Consider the following 21,875-nt stretch of genomic DNA (forward strand, 5'->3'; position numbering starts at 1 on the left):
AAAGCCAAATCTTCATTGTATAGGTCATATTTTATAGGATTATCAGAAGGCACTGTGTCAGGTCTTACTGGTGGACAATACATTCACGCTTAGTTCATTGGTCAGTACATGGTATTTTGCATGTCTGTCAAACTTCTGTATTTATAGTTAGTTTACATTTTTTTCCTACTGATTCTCATGAGACAGATCTTATTGTTTATGTAGGTGCTAGTTGTTTTTCACTCCAGAATAAGTTGTTGTGTTAACGAGCTCTCATACCAAGATTGTTTTCACATGGGAACTTGCAAATTACTTAGCTGCACTTAGAAAAAATGACAGGCTAGCTATTTAATTTAACAGAGCAGGCCTGATTTTATGAGGTCTTTCTTTTATAATTCTTCTACCTGTCTACAACAAACAGGAAGGTGACCGTGGTGGTGGTGGGGATTAACATTGACCTTTGATCATGAGGATCCATTCCTCTTTGGGCATGGATTTCCTAATCTTGATCTAATCCCAAATCCTTTTATCTGGATTCAGCCTTTGCTCCCTGTTGGGTGCTGTCCTGATTACAGATTTAGGTAGAACCCTTGAGTGCTCTTCCACTCGGCAGTGGGAGGGTGATTTACCTGGCTGCCTGAGCCTTGCTAACTGCTGCCCACTCCGTGCAAGCCAAGGTTTCAGCCTTCTCCAGGGGCAGCAAAGCACTGGTGGTCTAGGAATATGGGAAAGAGCTTCAGTGAGAGGAGAACTTTGTGTTAAGGCAGGAGCCCAGGGGAGAGTTTTAGAGATCCCTAGCCAGGAAGCAGGGGAAGTTTTTTGAGAGGGTGAGCCCTTTGCCTGTCCCAGTGGTACACGCACTTCTGGCTTCAGAAAGCAGGAGAGTTTTCTCCAAAGAAGGGAACATGCCTACCTGGGGTTCATTTTTTCCTATGAGTTACAGTTTCAAGTGAAATGTTTTGCCCTTAAAAGCAATCTATCTCCTGTATCCGGGCTCAGGAAAGGCTGGGATGAGACCCTTCCACTTCTGAAATGTCTCTGACAGCTGTGCCAGCAAGACGGAGAAAGAGAAGGCTGGATGTTCTCAACATGAAAATCAAACAGTATTTATTTCAGATGGACAGGATGTGGTTCCAGCTCATCCTTATCTATCCAAGGGAGACAAAATCCCTTCTTGCTCCTTCTCCCATAGCTGTCACCTTCAAATTGGAGGAATTGAAGCACCAGATCAGGGCAGTTCAGTGGTACTACTGGATGTTCCTAAGGAGCAAGTAGGACACCTGAAGTGAGACAGAGGGGCTTGACATGCTTTAAAGAGACAGAGGGAAGGGGAGGTGGTAGAATGAGGTGAAGATAGGCTGGAAACACTAGTAGGAAAATGGATAGTACAACCTTGGATGAGAATGCACTAGCTACACACAAATAAACCAGAAACTTTGGTGGTTTTGTTTGTTGTATATTCAGTTTTCCATAATTGAAAATATATCTTGAAAATAAAACCCATGAGAGCTAGAAGGAACTTTGTCCCTACAGGTTTTTGTGGGTAGCCCTGAAGGTCTGTGCATCTTTCGCTGTACTCTTAGAGGTATTGTAAAATACTGGGGGAATTGTAGAATACTGGGGAGAAAGAAGTCTGGGAAAGTTAACCTGGTGTCAATACTTGTAAATAAAAAAATAGATTATATCCACACCTGTAAACCAGGCAAACTGACATTAAATCAAGATAAGAGATGAAAAATGCATTAAATTTAAAAATAAGCATTTATGTCTCCGTGTTTATAATATGTGATCTCACGTCTCAAAATTGTTCCTGTCCAACAACTGTGATAATTTCTGATTAAATTATGGGTTGGGTCAACCCAGAGTCAGAGGTTGCAACAGCACGACACATTTTATCTGGCCACACAAGACTGTGTTCTGAAGTAAAACAAGTAAGTAATTATTAAAACAACAAAAAGGCCAATATTATAAATTTTAGTTCACTGATAGATTTCAAGTAATGAGGGGGAAAAGAGACTATAGAATATGAAATTATTTCCAGTAGGATGTTGTTTGAAACTAATGCTCATTAGTAACTTGATTAATGATCTGAAAGAAGGTATTAAAGCAGTGCTGGTGAAGCTTTCAGAGGATCCAAAGAAGAATGAAAGTAATAAATGTTGGAAAAAGATGAGATGTACTGAACAGTCAGTAACTATTGGTGTGTTTATTTATAAACAGTAGGTATTTTTGGCTGCACTGAATGCAGAAAAGACATTCACCCAGGGACATAAACATAGTCTGTGCTCTTTCAAGATGGGGAGCTCCAAAAGGAATCAGGATTGGAAGACAACCAAGGAAATTAATGGTACTTGCATAATTCTTCCTCTGTGCAGATGGGTTACACTGGGATGCATTAGCCTGTGTTCACCAAGAACAGAGGTAAAAATTCTCCCCTTTGAAGAATCACAGAATGGTTTGGGTTGGAGGGGACCTTGAACATCATCCAGTTCCAGCCCCCTGCCATGGGCAGGGACACCTTCCTCTAGACCAGGTGGCTCAGGTCTCCATCCAACCTGGCCTTGAACACTGCCAGGGATGGGGCACCCACAGCTTCTCTGGGCAACCTGTGCCAGTGCCTCACCATTGTTACAGTGAAGGATTTCATCCTCATGCCCAGCACAAACATGCTCTCTTTCAGTTTGAAGCCATCCCCCTTCTCCTGTCACTACATGCTCTTGTAAATAGTCTTTCTCCATCTTTCTTGTAGGCTCCCTTTAGGTACTGGAAGGCTGCAATTAGGTCCCCCCAAAACCTTCTCTTCTCCAGACTGAACAATCCAAATTCTCTTTGATTTTCTCAGCTTTTCTTTGTAGGAGAGGTGCTCCATCCCTCTGATCAATTTGGTATATCACAGTAGTGAACAGTTGTGGGAAATCTGGATATTGGACAATAGAAAGGAAACCAAAGAAGATTCAAGAAGGGTGAAACAAGGATGGCTTGAAGCCTGGAAACACTGCCCAGGTTAACGTGGACTGAACTCCTGTGTCTGAGTTCACTCCACTGGAGCACAGGCTGGAATACCTGAACGGGAACGAGGCCTCTGACAGCAGAGGGCTCTTCAGCCCAGCAGAAAACCTGCCGCGACCTCACCATGGGACTGGGAGTGAATGCAGACCTTGGGAGAGCAGTAGAGCACACACCTCCGTCTCCCAGCTCCCCCTACGCCAAACCCCATGGAGTGGCCCAAAAAGAATTTGGGGAGTGGGCACAGGAAGTGCACACAAGGGAGTTCTTGGCCACTTGAGAAGCCAAGTAATGTGATTATACCAGTCCCTTTGGGCTTCAAAAATCTGTGAGTAGGAGAGGGAAACAGACTGGCACAGGGCTAGACTGAAGGGAAAGGTGGGAAGGGCAAGAAGAGACCTTTTGACTTGACAAGGGCTTCAAAGCAGGTGGGACCACAAAGAGCTGCAGGAAACAGAGCTCCCTCTGGGCACAATGGTTTGCTCAGGATACAAACAGGCACTGCCATGGGGCTGGAATGTAAAATCCTACAGGCTCCAGTGCTGGAGAACAAAAGGATTTAAAATAGACCTCAACCCAGTGTATAACTTAAAACTGATTTGTTTGATTTGCAGTATTTTTTTACTTTCCATAACACTTTAAAAAATGGACTTGATTTTATATTTCAGCCCTGTCTTAAATGTAACTGGGATTTTTTTTTTCCCTCCTGGGAATATTCCTTTTTAAAGATAACACTTCAAAAACTGTTTCCATGGGGAAATTTCACTTTGGTTATTATTACTTTCACCATCTCCTCACATCTGGATGGCTTTTTAAATCCTGAGGGCACTTAATACAAACTTAGCGTGGGGGGAAAAGGTAATAAAAGGAAGGGAAATAGAACAGACACTACCTATCTCCAACTGCTGGTGATGTAATGTCCAGAGGTAAGCTGGAAGATTAGACACTAGCCTCACCATCTCCATCCCTTACTAATGACAGAAAAGGAGAACAAAGATTGTAAAAGAATAAATGCTTGGGAAAATAAATAAAACCCAGCAACATTGCCAAACTGGATGAGGGTATCACACAGGAGGACGTAGGTGGCCTTGAATGCATCAGTAAGAGCAAAAGGGCTAAAGTTTGTAGCACCAAGTGAAAGGGAAAAGTTGCATAGGGCGTAAAATCAAGATTTTGGCTATAAACTGGAGCTTCTTTGATTATAACTATCAGAAAAAAAAAAAAAATGCTCTGGGTCACCAGAGGAGAAGATGCAGTCCAGCAGGCATTTCTGGTAGCTATAGGTGTGTGTTGCTGTGCCTGTGAGAGATGCTGATCAGACTTCACCTGTGCAGGAGAACTGTGCTCATTTCTAGCCAAGAAAGCCTAATTTGAAGTGCAGGAAGGAAAGCACTTTTGCACTCTATTTGAAGAGCAAGTAAGAGAGCAAGGAGAGCTCACGGTGCACGAGGGGGCTGATTTGGTTAGTTAAGCAAAGTGAAGTCTGTACTCAAGGGAAATAAACACCAGGGAGGAAGAACAGCTTCAGCTAGAGCCAGGCTGGCACAGGCACAAGAGAATATCAACTAGCTGTGAATTCATTTAAGCTGGAAATTAAAAAACTTTAACCACTACAGCAGTTGGGTTCTGGGGCAGCCTGCCAAGGGGACTAGTGGGGACAATAAAATGAACCACTTTGGGGCTGGCACCTGAGAAGCTTTTGCAAGGGATTGTGAGACCATCCACAGTGGTGAGAGATCACACTTGGTCACCAGGAGCCTCCTTGCTTTTGCTCCCAACAAAGAGATCATCCATATTCCCACATCCTGAAACAAGTGCTAAATGCTTCAGAGGCAGATACAGGCAAAGCCTCCCCAGAAACATTTTCTCCTGATCTGAAGGGGCTGGGCCTTTACTTGTCCTCAGAACAGGAGGGTGCAGGGCAGTTTTTAACATGTGCACAAGTGCTACAGGAATTCCGAACATTCTTGCTACTGTAAAAGGGTCACAGCTCTCGAATCCAGCTGACATTTTGCTGCCTATTGAATTCATCACAACAGGAATATAATTGCACACTGCACAAAGAATTTTTGCAAATGAACTCCTTTCCTTGGCAGGAGAAGAGCCTGCCACCAGCAGAGGAGGCAGACAATAGTACAGCCTAGTTCCACACTGGATCAAGAGGGATGCTCCTGGAAAACTGCAGAAGATGAGAGAAAAGCACCCAAAAGATGGGGTGTCTGTGGAACCAGCAGAGAAAACAGGTGGTTTTTATGAGTATTTCAGCTAAGCAGTGACTAGTACTGGGAAAAGGGATGAGGAAAGAAGAGCCCTGCAGGTGGGAACACAGACAGACTCCCATGGAGAGGATGGCAAAAAGGGAAAGGGGTCACAGAAGGAAAATGAGCAACTATTCCAGGGCATACAAAGGAGACATGAAGGATGTCAGAGATCTGAGAGACACATTTGCAGCAGCCAGCATGAACTGTGAGATTCTTCTGACTACTCTACCTTGCTCTGCATCAGAATCCTGCAGAGGCAGGGCCTCATCCAGGAAGGATGATCCAGCTGTGGCAAGCAGCAGGCACAGCCCTCAGTGGCTGCTGTTAGGGGCGTCTTTGCAGCCCCACGGGCAGCAGAGGGACACACACACCATCTGTGCCTGCTCTCCCAACAGAGCAGACTGCGGCACCCACCTGGCACAGAGGAGCACTTAGCCACTGCCCTGGTGGAGGAGGAGAGGCAAGGCATCCCTGCACGGAGCTCTGGGGACCACACAGATGCACGGTCACCCTGCAGACCAGCAGAGGCAATCTGGCTGCCATGGCCACGGCCTCCGCAGCACCACTCCTCAGCTGGCACCGGGAGCTCACAGGAGGATGCAGGTGGTGGCACATGTCCTGCTGCTGGGCAGGGGCAGGGCTGCCATCCTCCCTGCTCCCCCTGGCAGGCCTGAGGAAACCTGCTGTCCAGAGATGTGCCCCCCAGCCAGTGTCACTGGCACAAAGGAGGCTTGGTAATGTGTAACAGCACTGAGGTACACACCAGCCCATCATTCTTCAGGAAAACCACCCTGCCAAAGGTCTCCTTTGGAGAACAGAGCCAAGGGCAGCCTCAGCAACCCTGGTAAATAAAATATTGAATCCCTTTGAGCACACAAAGACCATCTTTGACTCCAGAGGCACCTCGGCACAGAGAAGTGGAGGATGGGGAGTACCTTAGAGAAGTCCTGCAGTGTCTGTCCAGCTGTGACATTTCTCCCCACCCTCCAGGTACGGATGGGCACTGCTGCAGAAGCCAAGCTGCTGGCAGCAGCTGTCCAGCACCTTCACAGCCTTCAAGAAGGGGAGCAGCAAGCTCCCCAGAAGAAATTGCGTCCCAAGAATGCAATAATTACCATCATTAACCCAAATCCCTGGTTTCCTCTAGCCACAGGGCAGCTGGAGGTGGCTGGCAGAAGTTGGACATCAGTGACAGAGCAGTTCAGGTCCTCTCCTACCTTCTCCCTTTTCTGAACCCATGTGAAAGCCCCATGTAAGTACCCAAAGAGGGGTTTGCAATGAATCACTGTGCAAGAGCTGTCAGGCTTTCTGTGCTGGGGATGGCAGATCTCCTGCTCCTCGTTTTGGGATGGACATTTCTCTGTACCATTTTCTACAGCCCCCTAAACCTGATTCCTTTGCAGGGTTTAACGTGTCCAGGTATTTCTGTTCTCCTGTACTCAGGTCTTTTCTTTGGAAAAAAATGGGTTAAGACATAAAGACATTTTAAAATGAAAACTTATAATGCTCAGTACTTACCTCACTCTTGCCATCTTCAAAGTGATTTATAAATGTTAACTAATTAATTAATCTTCACATCTTCTCCAACTGAAATTCAGAGTCACGGCTGAAGCAAGCAGAAAAATAAAAACCACGGTTTTCAGGTGAAGGGCAAAGGCAAACCTATGCTCCTGCCCTCTGTTTGCCATCCAGCAAGGCAATTTGCAGCAATACTTTCATTCTGCACTGCAACCCTCTCATTTATTTTTCAGTCCTACCAAAGGTCTGAAGTAATTTTATGTGCTACCTCCAGCTTTCCTTTTCTTAATGGAGGTCTTAAAAGGTGCTCCCTTTGAAAAGTAAACAAAATGGAAGACTTTCAGAGCTGTGTTTAATCCCAAACTCTCCTAAAATCCATAACACAGCCAGCCTTGAGAGGTACACAGAGGCAAATGGGAAGGGGGAGCAAAGCCAATCTATGGCAAGCACTGCTCCCAGAGGGATGAGCTGACCCTGGGACACGAAGAGGAGCTGGCTGTCACGTAACAAAAGGTATGGCACAAGGACACAGCTGGACTTGTGCCAGCTGTGACTGAGCTGGATCCAAGTCTGGGGCTTCAGCACAGCCTGGGGCTGGAGTGGTGAGCCCAGGCAGTCCCATGCCGGTCCACATGCTGGCTGCTGTCGCCCACGTGGGGAATTTGTGCTCCCAAGGCCGATGGCAGTGCGTGGCACAGAGCTCAGGCACTGCTCTGCCCGGCCTTGGCTGCACAGGGCATCACACGAGCACTATCACACACAGCCAGCCTGGAACTCCCACTGCTGGCTTCCACTCCACTCCTGGGATCTGCAGCCTGGATTTAAACTGTGGATTCAGGGCATTGAAACAGACCCTTTGTGTCTAATAGCCACAGTTTGGTTAAAGATAGCAAAGCCCAACAGACCAGAGAGGAGATGAGACACTGGGGCAAAGAGCTGTTACAGCAGCAGCTTCTTGTGGGACACAAATATCCTCCTGCAGTACTGGTAACTTCAGCTCTCCCTGGAGGTGACACTGCTCCAGCCCAGCTCCCGCTGGACGTCAGCCAGTGGCTGTTAGGACACGTGCTGTGTCCGGCTGCTCAGCTCCATCCCAAGCCCATTCTCCTCAGTCTTTCTCATCACACCCCAATGGCTTAGCAAGCAGCAAATCTTTCCAAAGGGTGTGAGGCGTCAGACATCTGGCAGGTGCTTGACAGGTATCTCCTCCCCTGCTGGCACCTCGGCTCCAGACTAGCCCTTCCCAGGGAGCTGAAGATCGGATACATACGGGCGTTATTGTTTCTGCAGACAATCGCAAATGCAGCGAGCGCAGCGCCGCTGCTCCCTGACAGAGACAGATGAAGGTGATGTGACGCAGAAGGAAGAAGGCTCAGGTGATTTAAACAAAAGCTGGAAGCTTTGTCACAATCCCTCCCAACAACTTATGGAGAACAGGATTCATCAGGGAGACTCCCAAATTCGTTAGGTCTCTCTAGGTGGGCGTACACAATCCTGGCCCAGCTATCCACTCGTGTTCCAGCAGCCAGATTTGTGTCTCCCATCTGGACAACTCCATACCAAAACTCTCCTACTTGGCACTTCTGTGCCAAGCGCAACAGAAGGGGGAAGGTGTGAGGCTGCCTGAGCTCTTGGAAGACCCCAGCCAGTGAGAGCCAACATCCCAGGAGAGCTGGCATATCCCTGTCCCCAGCAGAGCCAGCCGGTACGCCCAGCCCTGTGACCGCACACAGAGGAGCACACAAAGCTGCTGGGAAGTTTTAGGAGTTCATGGGTTCGGGTGACAGGGCTTTCCTGCTGACAGTCAGCACTGTATTACAGCAGCCTGGAATTAGCAAAGCAGGGATATTGCATTAAACCTGCATTTTGTGGGGTTTGAGATCTCAGATGGCACCTTGCTACCGCCGAAACAGGCTCAGACACACCCCCCTCCCCTTCACAAGACTTGCTCACACCTACATTGCCTCGGCTCCAGCTCTCACCTGTCTGCACAGGGAGCTGACCCAGGAGCAAACCCACCCCAGCCAGCGACCCCAACAAGGCCCCATAGAGACAGAGCTCCCAGCTTTCCCTCACTGAATTATTTTTTTTTGTGGTTTGCTCACACACAGAAACACAGGTTCAGGGAATCAAATTTTAGTCTTGGCACAAGGCGCAGAACCAAGCGGGGGTGGGAGTCATGGTGTCAATTTACATTTACATCAGCTACATGTCGTGGAGAGGCAGTGTGACACTGACACCCGTCTGACTCGGCTCCAAGCCAGCCTCCAGGAGGCATCCTTTGAAGAACCCAAGTTAGTTTTTTTCCTGGGCATCTCACAGGAGTCACTTTGACCGATTTGGATTTTTTTTCCCACCCGAGAACAGCTTGTGCAGCATCTATCCTGTGAGAACTCACACATGTGGGCACTGACTCTGTTACCTTCACCTGTCAGGCAAGTCCCCACATCACTTTCCATTCTGCCCAGGATCACAAGACACACAGTATTGACACAAATAAGGACTTTTTCCTCAGGCACTGCACCTTCCTCTGAGACTACCTGAAAATCACCTTTTGAAGAGTCTAGAGGAAAATCAACCACACAAGAAACACTTTAAATAAGATTCATGATTAATTTCTGTTTTATGGATTCTCATCCCAACAGAGATACTGTGGCACTACCTTTGAAAAGGGAACCTAGTATTCTGAGGATATTCCACCCCAAAATGGGACAAAGGCTCTTAATATCACAGCTTATTTTGGAACCTCCAGAACTGGCGTACAAGGCAAAGAGATGCCGCCCACAGGAGCACAGGTTTGTATAGATATGTCCATAGATCTATATTTTTATTGTTTTATATATATTTATAATATATTTTTATATTTTTAAAAGAATCCCTTCAAAAACTACCCTCCCACCTAGCAAAACAAAGATTAAACAATCAAAGACGGTGTCCTGGAGCAAAGTATCCCAGGGGCGTCTCATAGAGCCAAAACGACTGCTGCGCACCAGCACCCTCTTTCCAAGCTTTTGTGATGCCCTGGGGGTGCCAAGGTGACTGTCACACCTTTATGGCTCCTGAAATTGACCTGTCAAAAGACAGGGAAAGAGAGAAACACGTGGCCGTGGCGACGGGGGCTTAGCGGTTGGGGAAACAGCAACGCGTACAACCTGAAGCTCAGAGTGTGAAATGCTGCGATGAAAAGGAGGGAAATGCTGCCTGGAAGGTGGGTAAAGGAGAAAGGAAAGAGAACAAACATGCAGGAGAGTTAGCTGCAAAGATGAATTTCAGAGAAGAGCTCAGAAGCATCACACTTGGGACCCCTGCTACCCCTCCATCCCCCGAATCTCTTCCTCTCACCCTCCCAGTTGTGAAGGGAGATCCAACTAGTTTGATTTAGACCAAATCTTCGTGCTACCCCGGAGCCTGCGGGCACAGTGGGAAAAAAAAAGAAAAAGAAAAGTTCAAAGTGGACACTCAGGTTCATATCTCCCTTCCTAAGTGCACAGAGAAAGTGCACTGATGTTCCCACACACACACACTCTGCCTGCACTGCTCACCCTTTGGCTTTGGAGGTTTTCTTGCTCGCCTGGCGCTGGTTGGTGCCAGGGGCCGGCTCCCTGAGCTCCGTGAGGTGCTGCTCTGGGTCCTGGGATGTGGCTGCTGCAGCAGCTGCTGTTGTCACTTTAATGGTCTTCTTCAGGTTTGCCACCTGCAAAGGCAGCACAGCAACAGATAATGGGTTTCCCAAAACTGGGATTTTTTGGCCATGGGTTTTTTAGCTGCACTTTGAGTTTTAAAAAAATGTGTTTCTAAAGGAAGCCCTGGAGCTAAGAGCTGCAGGCTCACATCAAGCAAAAGAGCCAACATCTGCCAAGGCCCCTGCACTGCAGAGAAGCATTAAGCTGATTTAGGACTGTTCTTCAGGCAGAAGTCCCTGGGGGGTCTGGCCTAAGGAACTAAGGAATGCCTCGCTTCAGCAAAGACTGTAACAACCACAGGACACTGACTCTAGCTGTTTTAAGGCGAGGGGCTTTGGCTGCTCCCTGCTGCACCCACTCACCTCGCTCTCTATCTGCTGCTTCAGGGCCAGCTGCTGCTCTTTGTGCTGGTTGGCCCGGCTGACCTGCTCCTCGATGCCCGACAGCACAACCTCGCAGCCCTGGCACCTGGAGAGGAGACCCACAGCTGAACGGGCCAGGGATTGGGCACAGCGCAGAGACAAATGGCACAGACAGCAGATTTCAACTCCAAAAACACTGCAAGGTGACAGCTGTGCCAGACAGGGAAGATACAGGGGCAGGAGACTGATGTAATAACGCAAGGAATTATGCTATTATGTGGGAGGGGGACAGGTAACAAACCATGCTGGGTTAAGAACTACAGATAAACACTCAGGAAACCTCCTGCCAGCAGCCAGCGCCGTGCAAAGGCTGCTGCACCCCCATCACCCCTCTAGACACAAACAGGGGAATTATTTCTGGAAAATTACTTTCCGTTGGAGTATGGGAAAGGGGATCGAGTAGGTCACCTCCCAACACCACCCAGCCTTAGAGACACACAAAGGATCCAGGGAAGCCACAGGCCACTCCTGCAACCTTTTTTGGGGTGTTAGTACTGGGGGCTTCCTCCTCACCACTCCTGCAATGTGCGGGTGATGGTGCTAAGCTCCTCCCTGCGGATGTCCCTCCCAATGCTGTAATCCACCTCCAGGCGCTGGTTCCGTTGATCCAAGCTCCCTCGCAGCACATCTGCGTACACAGCCTCAATCACCAGGTCCTCCAGCTGCCGGACATTCTTCAGCTGCAACTGCTCCAGCAGCACTGAGTAGGGGATGCACTGCGGAAACACGACGGTAACTAGCAAGAGAGCATCCCGGTGGGAGGAGAACTCAGGAAAAACAGGGCCACTACCTTGATCTTGGCAGCCAGAGTGACGACTGACAGGTGCCTCAGTTTGTTCTTCTGGGCCTCTGTCAAGGGAGGGAGGTTTGCTGCTTCAGCTGTCACCAGGGGAAAGAATGGGGTATTAGAATTTATGCCTCGTTTCCCAGTTCTGCACAGAAGCATCTGTACCACACCCGTCTCTTAAAACGTCTGCACACCAATCCCCCAAGTGGTGCTTCGTCTTGCCAAGCCATCCCCATCAATTCTCAGCTCAAAAGACCTTTTCTGAGCAGCCTTTCTCCCTGCCACTCTCAACTCAGCCTTTCTAGCTGTCCCATGGTTATTTATGCGGGTCTGCACATCCCAATGGATATCCAATTCTCCCCCCCGGCCCCTCAGAAACGTCTCTGTCAGGATGCTCCTTGGCAGGTGGCAAATGGCAGCGTTAATCTCAGCCAGGCACCCCGCTGGTCTGGGGCCCAAAGCCCAGCCGGGCGTGTTTCGGGCCGGGGGCTCAGCCCTGGCTGCGCGGGGTGCTGCCGGACCGGGGAGGCCCTGGGCGCGTTTCCCGCCCCGCGGGATCCCCGGCACCGGGCCGGGGGGCTCGGGGCTGGCTCACCCAGGTAGTCCGCGTAGGTGCCGTAGGCGAAGATGGTGAGGAGGCGGAACACGGGGGAGAACTCGCTGTCGGCCAGCTGCGGGGACACAGGGTCAGGCGGCGCCGCCGGGCCGCGGGCAGGGCCCGGCGGGGCCGCGGGGCCGGGCGGGTCTCACCTCGCGGACGGCGGGCATGTCCAGCAGCTCCCCGAACACGTAGATGCCCGGGGCCTCCAGCACCTGGTGGATCAGGCTGGCGAGCGCGGCGCCGCGGGCCGCCTTGGCCAGCAGCAGGAACTGCTCCTGGCTCTGCCCCGTCACCTTCCCCTCGGCCGCCATGGCGGGGCCCGGCCCGGCGCGGCGCGGCCGCTCGCTCGCCCCCCGCAGCCCCGGCCCGGCCGCTCCCGGCCGGCCCCGCGCGCCCGCCCGACACCGCCGGCGCACAGCGGCCGCTTCCGCGTGTGACGCGCACCCGCCGCCCATTGGCGGAACCGGCGGCTTGTCCCGCCCTCGCCGCTTCCCCATTGGTCGGGCCGGGCGCCGCGCGGCGGCGCAGTCCCGGCGCCAGGGCGCCCCCCGCTGACGGGGCTGAGCGCTGCCGGCTGCGGCCGCCTCGTCCCTGCACCGCCTCCTCCGGCCATCCCGGGCTATTCCCGGGCTATTCCCGGCCATGCCGGGCTATTCCCGCCACTCCCGGCCGCCCTTGTCACCCTGCCATGGCAGCGTTCACGTCCCCGGGCCAGCACGGTGTCCTGGGGCGCAGGCTCCTGGGGCCGTGCTGTCCCCAGGCAGCCTTGGCGCTGCCGGTCAGAGGCCCCAGCCAGCGCCCAGCTCCATTCTGCGCTGTTTTCAGGGCCTGCCCTGCTCACCCGCAGCGGCTGCTCACTCTTCTCTTATTTTTCATGACCCGTCCTCTGGATGCTCAGCCACAGTGAGATGTGTCCCAACAAGGCAATCGCTGCCAGGTGAATATCCACGTGTTTATGGGTCTTGCCAGTCTGGTGAATATCTGCTCTTCATCCCTACACCTGGAAATGTTCCGGGCCAGGACTGATGGTGCTCTGAGCAGCGTGGTCTAATAGCACACCTCCCTGCCTCCCGCAGGGGTGTTGGAACAAGATGATTTTTAAGGTTCCTTCCAACCCAAACCATTCTGTGATTCTATGATTAATGTTGAAATAACTGGTGAGAAAACAGATGCACTACTATATGGCATGGTGGTTTTCACATCTCAATGATCTATAAGTACCACACCAGAATTAAAAGAGGTGCATGGAATACCTTGTGTGTGCCCACACATCGCTCTCATTTTTGCTTTCACACCATTAAGATCTCACTATTTTGGGTAGTGTTTTGGGGATATGTAAATGTAAAAAAATCTTATGTTGCAAAGCATCATACTTATGTATTTAAGCTGTGCGTTTCTTAAATCCCTGCATGCCTCCCCTCCTCTACTGCATTAATTTTTACAAAAAAATTACTTTACTATCTGCTGAATCATTAACCATCGCACTTGTCAAGAAATGCATCCCTGATGCAGGCAGGGTATGGCCATAAAAAGATAGTTTAAACGCTCCACAAGGATAGAAATGTTTATAGTGCACCTTAAGTACCTCTTCGTGGGTGTATGAGTTACAGCAATGCGGTCATTGTTGAGGGCACAGTTCCCTGTGCCAGGTGAGAGAGAATAGAAACTCATTTGGGGGTCATTTGGGGAAAAAACCACCCACACCTTCAGAGCTCTCCTCATCTTGTATAAATCACATGGTAGGCAGAGGTGAGTTGTGAGGGGACTGGGAGGAGTGCAGTCAGCTCGCATTTCAAAAAGCAATATTAAGCTGTTTGGCCAGGAGTTTCCAGTGCATCACCAATTTCCTCATGGCTGGCTCCTTCGGAAACCCACAATGATTTTCCGTGAAAGAAAAAGAGGCGACAAACTGATGGGAGCCCGATACAATCTATGCAGCATGGTTTTAGGATGTTAAAATCGTAGAGCCATCAGGGCAAGTTTGCACTCCAGCACGTGATTGCCAGCAAGAGATTTGGTCTTCAGATGGATCAGTTTACCACATATTAAAGGCAGTTGACTTGTGCTTTGCCAGACTTCTGTAAGTGTAACATCTTGAAATAAGTGTAACATCTTGAAATCTTCATCTGGGTAAAGTCTACTTTTGTTAAGGTTTTACTTGCCAGTATCAACAACTCTCTTCTCTTGCTTTGACTCCGGTTCTTGTCACACAGCTGCTGTGGCTGAGTCATGGAGAAGGCTCCTTTGGGGTACAGTTCTGCTCCAAACACAATTTCAGAGCTAGAAAACATAACCCGTGGCTGCCTTGGGGAGTTGGGTCGTTGTCTCCCAAGCTCATTTGTACAGCTCAGGGTCATCCTCTTCAGTCCCTAAGGCTCCTTTAGTGTTTGGTCTCCTCATTGAGGCTGCTGAAGGAGGGAACAGTGTGGACAGTGATGGTCAGTGTGAAAAACTGAACTTCTAACGCTAATGATTGTGCCACGAAGATTAGGTGGACGTCACTTAAAACTAATTCCAGGCATAAGGAGCAAAACAGGTCTGAGTGCTGGGCCAGAGAAACAAACACGTGCCCTGAGAGGAGAGGGCACCCAAACCCTCAGTCCTGCTCTTGTAGGGCACATTTTCATTTATGTGCTCTGACCATCTTAGCTTTGAGATGTCACAGTCTCCTTTGTCTCAAAAATCTGAAGCTGAGCAAAGAAACTTCTCTGTTTATCCTCCATTGGTAACTGAGCAAGGCCACAGTCAGTGAGCTCTCCTAGGAAAGTGCCTCACACCGGTGGCGCAGGGCATTGCTGGAAGCTACCCTGGGTCCTCAATGAATGAAGCAGGGAGGAGCATTTCCTATGCTCAAGTCAGGTAAAATGGGACCAAGACACATTTCATCCAACAGGCATTTCTTCAGGAACATCATGATGACCCAGGGAAGCAGGAAAGTCTATCTGTGTGTATTCTCAGAGCCAGCAATATTTAGGCTTCTCCATACAGCAGGATGAAAGGAGAGGCAGGGCAGGTAATGTTGGCTGAGAGCTGTGAAGGCAGGTTACAGGGCAATATTGACAAGGGCACCATCTCCTCCCTGCTCTTCCCTCCCTGTTTCTGTCTTTAGGCCTGATTCACCGTAGCCTCACACCTGCTGTCTTCGCTTACACCAGTGCAGGGTGCATTCAAATCAGGTTCAAACGTAACCCTGCTGATTTGTAGTGTTTTATTACTCTCTTCCCCACCCCCTTGCCGGCTCCTTCCATCTCAGTTTTATCTCTCTATCGATCTGTTTCTCTCACACTCTCTGACACGCTTGCTGCCTTTCATTATTAGTCAGATAAAGCCTGGCAGCCTGAGCATCCTAGCTACATGATGCTCTCTCTAGCTCCTTCTCCACTTTGGCCCCAGCTCCTATGTCCTGTGTGCTGGGTCCCCATGTTTTTGTCTGCTCCTTTTTTATCCTGCATCAAGGGCAAAAACCAGAAGGTCCTTTCCATGACTCAGATCCTGTGCTCTCCAAATGAGAAGGTCATTGTCTTCACGGGTGCAAAAGTCATGGGTAACATCTCCACAACTTAGCAAAACTTTGGCCTCATCCCTAGATTGGAGTGCTGGGTGTTGAAATTAAATCCTAGCCTCCTGGAGTCAGTAACTTCTGTGCTTTTGCTTTCCTCACAAAGCAAACACCTATCTTTATGGTCACAGGGAAACTGTGAAATGTGATTTTCATGTAACCAAAAGAGCCGAAAGTAGGAGGCGAAGAGTGCAGATGAAAGCAAGTCTGTACGACATTTCATAATTTTAAGATAAATCTTGTGACACGGAGACGTTCTGCGTTGTTATTTCTGAATGTTTGGGATTTCTGATCCTAGCTGTAACCACCCCCTAACATCATCCCTCTCTTCTGATCTCGCTCTGATCTTTACAGAAAGAAACCTCCATTCTGTTTGTGCTATAGATCCACTTTCTTTGCTCTCTGCTCACTGTCCCACTTTAAAGCTGTAGAGCTGTACGGGCTCCTTCTAGGTTGTTCCTTTCTTCACCACCACAGAATCCAAATAACTTGTCAAAACACTGAAGACATTTTTTTCACCAGTCCCTCTCCAAACATAGCAGAGTCACATCTCATGAGACGATTTTTCACAACTGTGTGTAACACGGGCTCTGAGACAAAAACACTGTAAGGACAAGGGAGGCTGCCATGACTCTCCTGGATACCAACATTATACAGAAGGCTTTTAACCCTTTAGTTTGTACAGGGCTGATGCACATGGGGGTTACACTTCAAATCAGCCCAGTATCAGCTGCTTGAGGGTAGCTGCATGGTAATTCTTCCTCTGATCTGCTCTCACAGCCCTCAGGATTCTGCAGACCAGGAACTGTCTTCCAGACAGGCCTCTGGTTGTGATTCAAAGACTCCAGAAGAGAGAGGATCTTGCACTTCACTAGGTAGTTTGTTTCTATGATTAATCACTCTCCAGTGACTGGCTCTTGTTATTCTCTGCCAGAATATTTGGTAGAGTTTGCTCCAGGAAAGGAGTGATACTGCAAGCAAGTCATGTCTCGTTCTGCTTTTTGATATATTAAACAGGTTGACCTCTTTAAATTACTGAGATCTCCAGCCTTCAGATCACCTTTGATTCAAAGTTATTTTTAAAATATGGAGCATAAAGCACTGTACAGTTTTCCAGCATGAGACTTACTCAGACACACAGAGAGGTTTAATCGTCTCCTTGCTTGCCATCCTTACTTCTGTCCTTACAAAGACAGGAATCACTTCAGACTCATTGCTGCAGCCTGGACCGCTGATTCTGTGTTCAGTTTTCTGCCTGTTACAACCCCCACATCTTTTTTGGAGCACCTCTTTTCAGGACTGGAAGTTGTTCCCTGTAGACCTGTGGGCTTTTTTTTTCCTTTTCGTGGCTGTAAAATTTGCTCTCAACACTCTTATAAGAAATTTTATAAGAATGACCATGTTACTGAAAGGGGCAGGTCACTCTGTCCTGGTCCTATCCTCATTATTTTTAACACTCTAACAATATTTGTGCCCTCAGTAAATTGTGCCAGAATGAACTATATCTGCCCACCAAGCACTGAATAAAATGGTGAGTCATACCTGACCCGGGACTCCTTCCTGGGCATCCACATGACAAACACTGCCACTCAATGGTGGGCTTCCAGGGATGACCTCCTTTGTGTTTACAGGGCGTTAAATGGAGTTAACCAGCTCACTTAACCTCCTGCTCTGTTAATGTTGCATAACACTTTTTTTTCTTATCAGCATGCTTTGGGAAATTAACACTTCCAGAAGCCTGGATAGATCTAAGCCATCACCTTTCCCAAACAAACCTGTAGTCACATCAAAGACTGACAAGAACAAAACAAGTTTATGCAGCAAGATTAGTTTCCTCCAAACCAGGCTGATTGGCATTAACTGGAGAATCTCATATCAGCTCTTTGTTGCTTTGCCTAGAATTTTTCAGGTCTTCTGTTTGCTCTTTACAAATATTCACAGGGCACAGTTCTCTTCCAGTCTTCTGGGATGTCTCTGATATTCCAAAGCTTATTAACCATTTGTTTGGTGAGCAGTAGGGCAGAGGAAACTGGGTTCTCTGTGGACTTTTTTTCCTGTATGTTTTGTACTTTCCACTACCATACCTTCAGCTGGGGTCTCTTGATGGCACCCCTTCCACAGCTTGCCACGTCTGTGAGGGGTAATTTCTTCTACTGTCTACATCAGTGGGCTTCCCCACCACTCTCTAACATTACACCACTTTTTTTACATAGATCAGAGCTCTTTGTTACATTTCTAAAATAACACAGCTTTCCCAACATTTTCTGCTTAATCTTTTGGCCTGCTGGATGGACTGCTCTGACCTGTGGGGCTTTGCCCAGCAGCATGGCTACAGGCTCTGTTCCAGCACAAGCATTGGAAGCATCTCATTCCTCTGTCAGGCTGCTGTTTTTCATACAATTTGTTGGAGCTTATTTACCTTTTAGAATCTGGTCATTTTGTCAAATCCATGGCAACTAACAGAAAGACAGACAGACAGGATTCTGCAGGTAGCAAGGCAACAACATGGGTCTCTCTTCCCGTAGGAAACAACAGTAAAACCAGCAGCAGTGGCCTGCCTGGGCTCAGGACTGCTGGGTGTAAATGATCTGTACGTGATCACTGCCAAACAGAAATAACAGCCAGTAACACCTGATTCCATCTCTCCCCTCAAATTTCCATGTAATTTTACATTAGCTTTCCTTTGAAAAGGAAACCAAACAAGCCATTCAATTTATATCACGTAAGAGTGAGGTACAAGTGACATCAGCCCTTGAGCTCTCTGTTCCCATCATCTCGACAGCTTTCCTGATTCCCCCCACCACATCTACCAAGGTTTCCTTGGTCCCTGCAAAATCCTGCTCTTTCTCCTCTCTCATATTTCTGACTCCTTTTGCTGCCTTCTGTAGTTTTACTCTTCAGGGGGATTTTCAGTGTTTGCGTCATTTGGATTTTCACCCTTTAGCTGACCTTTCCCTGGTTGAAATTTCTCGTCTGTTTTGTGCTTCCCAATTATACTAAACACATTCGTCAGGATTTGAAAAGGTCAGAGAGAGCCTGTGTGCCTGATGTAGCCCCTTCCAGAGCTTTCTACCCTCTGCTACTTCCAGGTGAGAAAGCAGGGAAGGAAGCACAGAAGACAAGACAAGCTGAAGGCTGGCTTGTGCTGCTCCACCATGTCTGCACAGGGGGTTTCTTGGCATGAGAGAGTGAGGGATCGCTGAGCAGGGTTTGCGCAGATGATTTGAACAAGTCCTGTGAGAGCTGCAGATGAGAAGGCTGGAGTGTGACAGGAGCCTGGATAATCTCTGACAGAAAGCCCCATGTACATGAAAGGGACAAAAGCCGGGGGGTTTGGCGTGTGCCTGCCTGGTGGCACACAGGGCTGCAGCATCTGACACAAACCTCGGCTGTGACACCGCTGCCCGCAGTGCCCTCCTCCCACACCACGACCTCCTGGTGACAGTAGAGCCTTAACACAACCCCATCCCCATGCTGATCCTCCAAACACACACCGACATCACTCCCAAACATGTGAAAAACCTGTTGACTCTCCTAAGCATGCTCACAAATTCACACACAAGACTCAAATATCCTGGCATGGGAAAGCTCGGAGCAGCCTGGTTCATTGGCACAGGAGGTCACAGGAAGCTTAGTGAAGAACAGACTCAGACCCTTCAGATATCTGTCCAAAGTTGGCACAACCTGTTCTAGCCATCCTGCCGTGCTCAGGCTTGGTACTTTGTGTCCATTTGTCACCTGCTTCCATCCCTCATGCAGTGGCAGGTTGCTTTACAGCTCAGTGCTGTCTCTATTATATCTTTCTGGTATTTTTTTTTTTTTCCCAGGGTCAGCCACAGTCTTTCCTCATCGCTTTATGATGAAAAGTTTGATTGTTTTTGAGGATCTGAGGAAATTACTGTCTTGCTTCCTCATATTTCAGGCCCTGGAGTGGAAACTGTCTCTCTGTCATTGACTTTCTTCTCTCGCCCGTTGGTTGCTCAGCTGCTCCCTTCTGATTTGGTCTGTGCTTTCTGTTTGGTTCTTGATGGTGGAGGGAGATGTTCCCTGTGAAACACTCGGCCCCTCAAAGGCACATCAGCTTCTTTCTTTAATTTTGCTGTCACATCCCTACCATTTCCAGACGCATCCCATCGATCCCTGACAGAAACGCGCTTGAGGACGCGCTCAAAAGAGCTGGGCGATCCCTCAACGGGTAAAACACACCTTGGAAGGATCCCCCTCCTCCCTCCCTTCCCCATCGCTCCTACCTCCCCCATGTGTCCCAGGGGCTCTGCCAGTGAGGCTCGACCGAACCCCGCCGCCTGCCCCGCCGGGGATGCGCCTCGCCGGGGCCACCCGTCCGTCTGCCCTCCCCCGCCCGGTCCCGCAGCTGCCACGGGGCCCGGGGGCCCGAAGCCCGGGGATGATGGATGCGGGGACGGGGGACGGGGGGCGGGACCGAGGGGTGGCATCTCCCCGAGGGCACTGCTGCGGGGCGGAAAGGCGAGGGGCGGCGGGGATGAGCCCCGGGGGGCGGCCCGGGGGAGGGGGATCCCGGGGGGCCTCCGCCCCCAAGGACGGACCGGTCCGGGGGTGGCATTCGCCGGAGCGAGCTGGAGCGACGGGTCCCTTGGAGACACCTCTCTCCATGGCAACCTAATCGCTTCCTGTGAAGATCCCGAAATAACCGACGAGACGGGGGAGCGGAGCGGAGCCGAGCCGAGCCGAGCCGAGCCGTGCGGTCAGCGGCGGGAGGCGGCGGGGGGCAGGTCCGGCGGGCGCGGGGCTGCGGGAGCGCGGCGGGGCGGGCAGGGAGCGGGAGGAGCCNGGCCGCCCCGGCGCCCCCCGCGGGCTGCAGCGGGGCCACGGTGCCGGGCGCGCCCGTGCCAGCAGCCATGGGGTTAACGGGAGGCAGCGAGCGAGAGAGACAGAGACAGAGAGAGAGAAAGAGGGGCTGGACCAGTCCTCGGCAGCTGTTTATTTCAAGGCATCTCTCGCTCCCTCTCCCTCAGCCAAGGCTCAGCCTCAGCAAACCTTCCTCCTCCTCTTCCTCCTCCTCCTCCTCCTCCTCTCCTTCCTTCGTCCTGGCCATGAGAAGCACGGGCAGCAGCAGCTGTGCTCCCCCAGCCCTGTGCTCCGCCGCCCCGGCTGCGCCCCACTCGTCTCCCCGCAAGGTAAGTTCATCCTCTCGGCCCGGGCTTGGGGGACAGAGTGGGGACGGGGCTGCAGGGGCGCGGGGGAGGGGGGCTGCATGCCCGTCTCCAAGTCATCTCTCCCCGTCTCCTTCCCTGTGTCCTTTCTCCCCCTTTTTCTTTTCCCTTTCCCGATCTAGGTGCTCTGTCTCCTTCCAGCCTGCTGTCTCCTTCCTCCCCCTTCCTTTTCCTCCTCTTTTAGTCGGGGGCAGGGGATGCCTGCGGTGCCGGGAGGGAGGGGGCACAGCCGAGGGATCGCTGCCTCTTACCCTCCAGCTCTGGGCTCCATCACAGACCTGTTGTGCTGGAGCACTGGAGCCTGCGCTGAGGAAGGCGACTTCAGCCAAATTGGCGCAGCTGGAGAAAGGAAACAGAGGGGTCAATCCCACCTCCTGCCTGGCCAAGGGTGCACCACGCAAGAGAGAGCAATTCAGATGTGGAGACTCAGCACTTGGAGCACTTGGATGCCCGGGAACAGTAGGAAACTGGGAGGCAGAAGATTGTCAGACTCATGACATGTATTGCAGGCAGGCACTAGATGGCAGGGGACCGGCATCCTAGAGTGCTGCTTGGAATGGGGCCACACTCACAGTTCCCAAATGCAGGGAGACTTAAGCTCAGAGGACCATTGATGGGCTTCACACGCCCATTCCCTTGCTATGCAAACATCCAAATGCAGCATCACCCTTCCAGCCCTGCATTCTGCCCCAGCCTAGGATCGTCATACCCAGCCCCTAAGTGCTCACCCTGGCAGCCTGGCACGGGAATTCCTATCGGCAAGTCACTGAACGCTGCAGGACCTGCACTGACTCAGGGCGAGCAGTGTCAGCCCCTCTGGGATCCTGCTGGATCCTTCTGGGTGCTGCCACCAACCCTCTCAGCCTC

At 50.3% G+C, this 21,875-nt stretch overlaps 1 protein-coding gene across 3 annotated transcripts; it reads right to left on the bottom strand.

The window, feature by feature from the left end:
• Nucleotides 1-9,363: 9,363 nt before the first annotated feature.
• On the bottom strand, nucleotides 9,364-12,659 carry COPS7A (COP9 signalosome subunit 7A). Of its 3 annotated transcripts, none has more exons than XM_041411008.1 (8): nucleotides 12,407-12,654; nucleotides 12,252-12,327; nucleotides 11,660-11,748; nucleotides 11,383-11,585; nucleotides 10,810-10,915; nucleotides 10,307-10,458; nucleotides 10,107-10,172; nucleotides 9,364-9,834 (listed from the first exon to the last, which is right to left on the bottom strand). In XM_041411008.1, the coding sequence occupies exons 1-7, from the start codon at nucleotides 12,566-12,568 to the stop codon at nucleotides 10,133-10,135; spliced, it is 828 nt and encodes a 275-aa protein (XP_041266942.1). In that variant the 5' UTR covers nucleotides 12,569-12,654; the 3' UTR covers nucleotides 9,364-9,834; nucleotides 10,107-10,132. The 3 variants fall into 3 exon arrangements, with proteins under 3 accessions (XP_041266942.1, XP_041266941.1, XP_041266940.1); XM_041411007.1 differs by having other exon boundaries at nucleotides 9,364-9,965; XM_041411006.1 differs by having other exon boundaries at nucleotides 9,364-10,172; nucleotides 12,407-12,659.
• Between the last annotated feature and the right edge of the window lie 9,216 nt (nucleotides 12,660-21,875).

This window comes from Onychostruthus taczanowskii, unplaced genomic scaffold (genome assembly GCF_017590055.1).
Source record: "Onychostruthus taczanowskii isolate IOZ18803 unplaced genomic scaffold, ASM1759005v1 scaffold34, whole genome shotgun sequence".
Lineage (NCBI taxonomy): Eukaryota > Metazoa > Chordata > Aves > Passeriformes > Passeridae > Onychostruthus > Onychostruthus taczanowskii.

Excerpts from the sequence above, each read along its gene's own strand:
- COPS7A (XM_041411006.1), bottom strand. The coding sequence starts at position 12,568 with ATGGCGGCCGAGGGGAAGGTGACGGGGCAGAGCCAGGAGCAGTTCCTG. Across the intron at positions 12,328-12,406 it reads ACATGCCCGCCGTCCGCGAG|CTGGCCGACAGCGAGTTCTC; the intron begins GTGAGACCCGCC and ends GTGTCCCCGCAG. Across the intron at positions 10,173-10,306 it reads AAAACCTCCAAAGCCAAAGG|GCTCCGGGGTAGCACGAAGA; the intron begins GTGAGCAGTGCA and ends CTGTGCCCGCAG.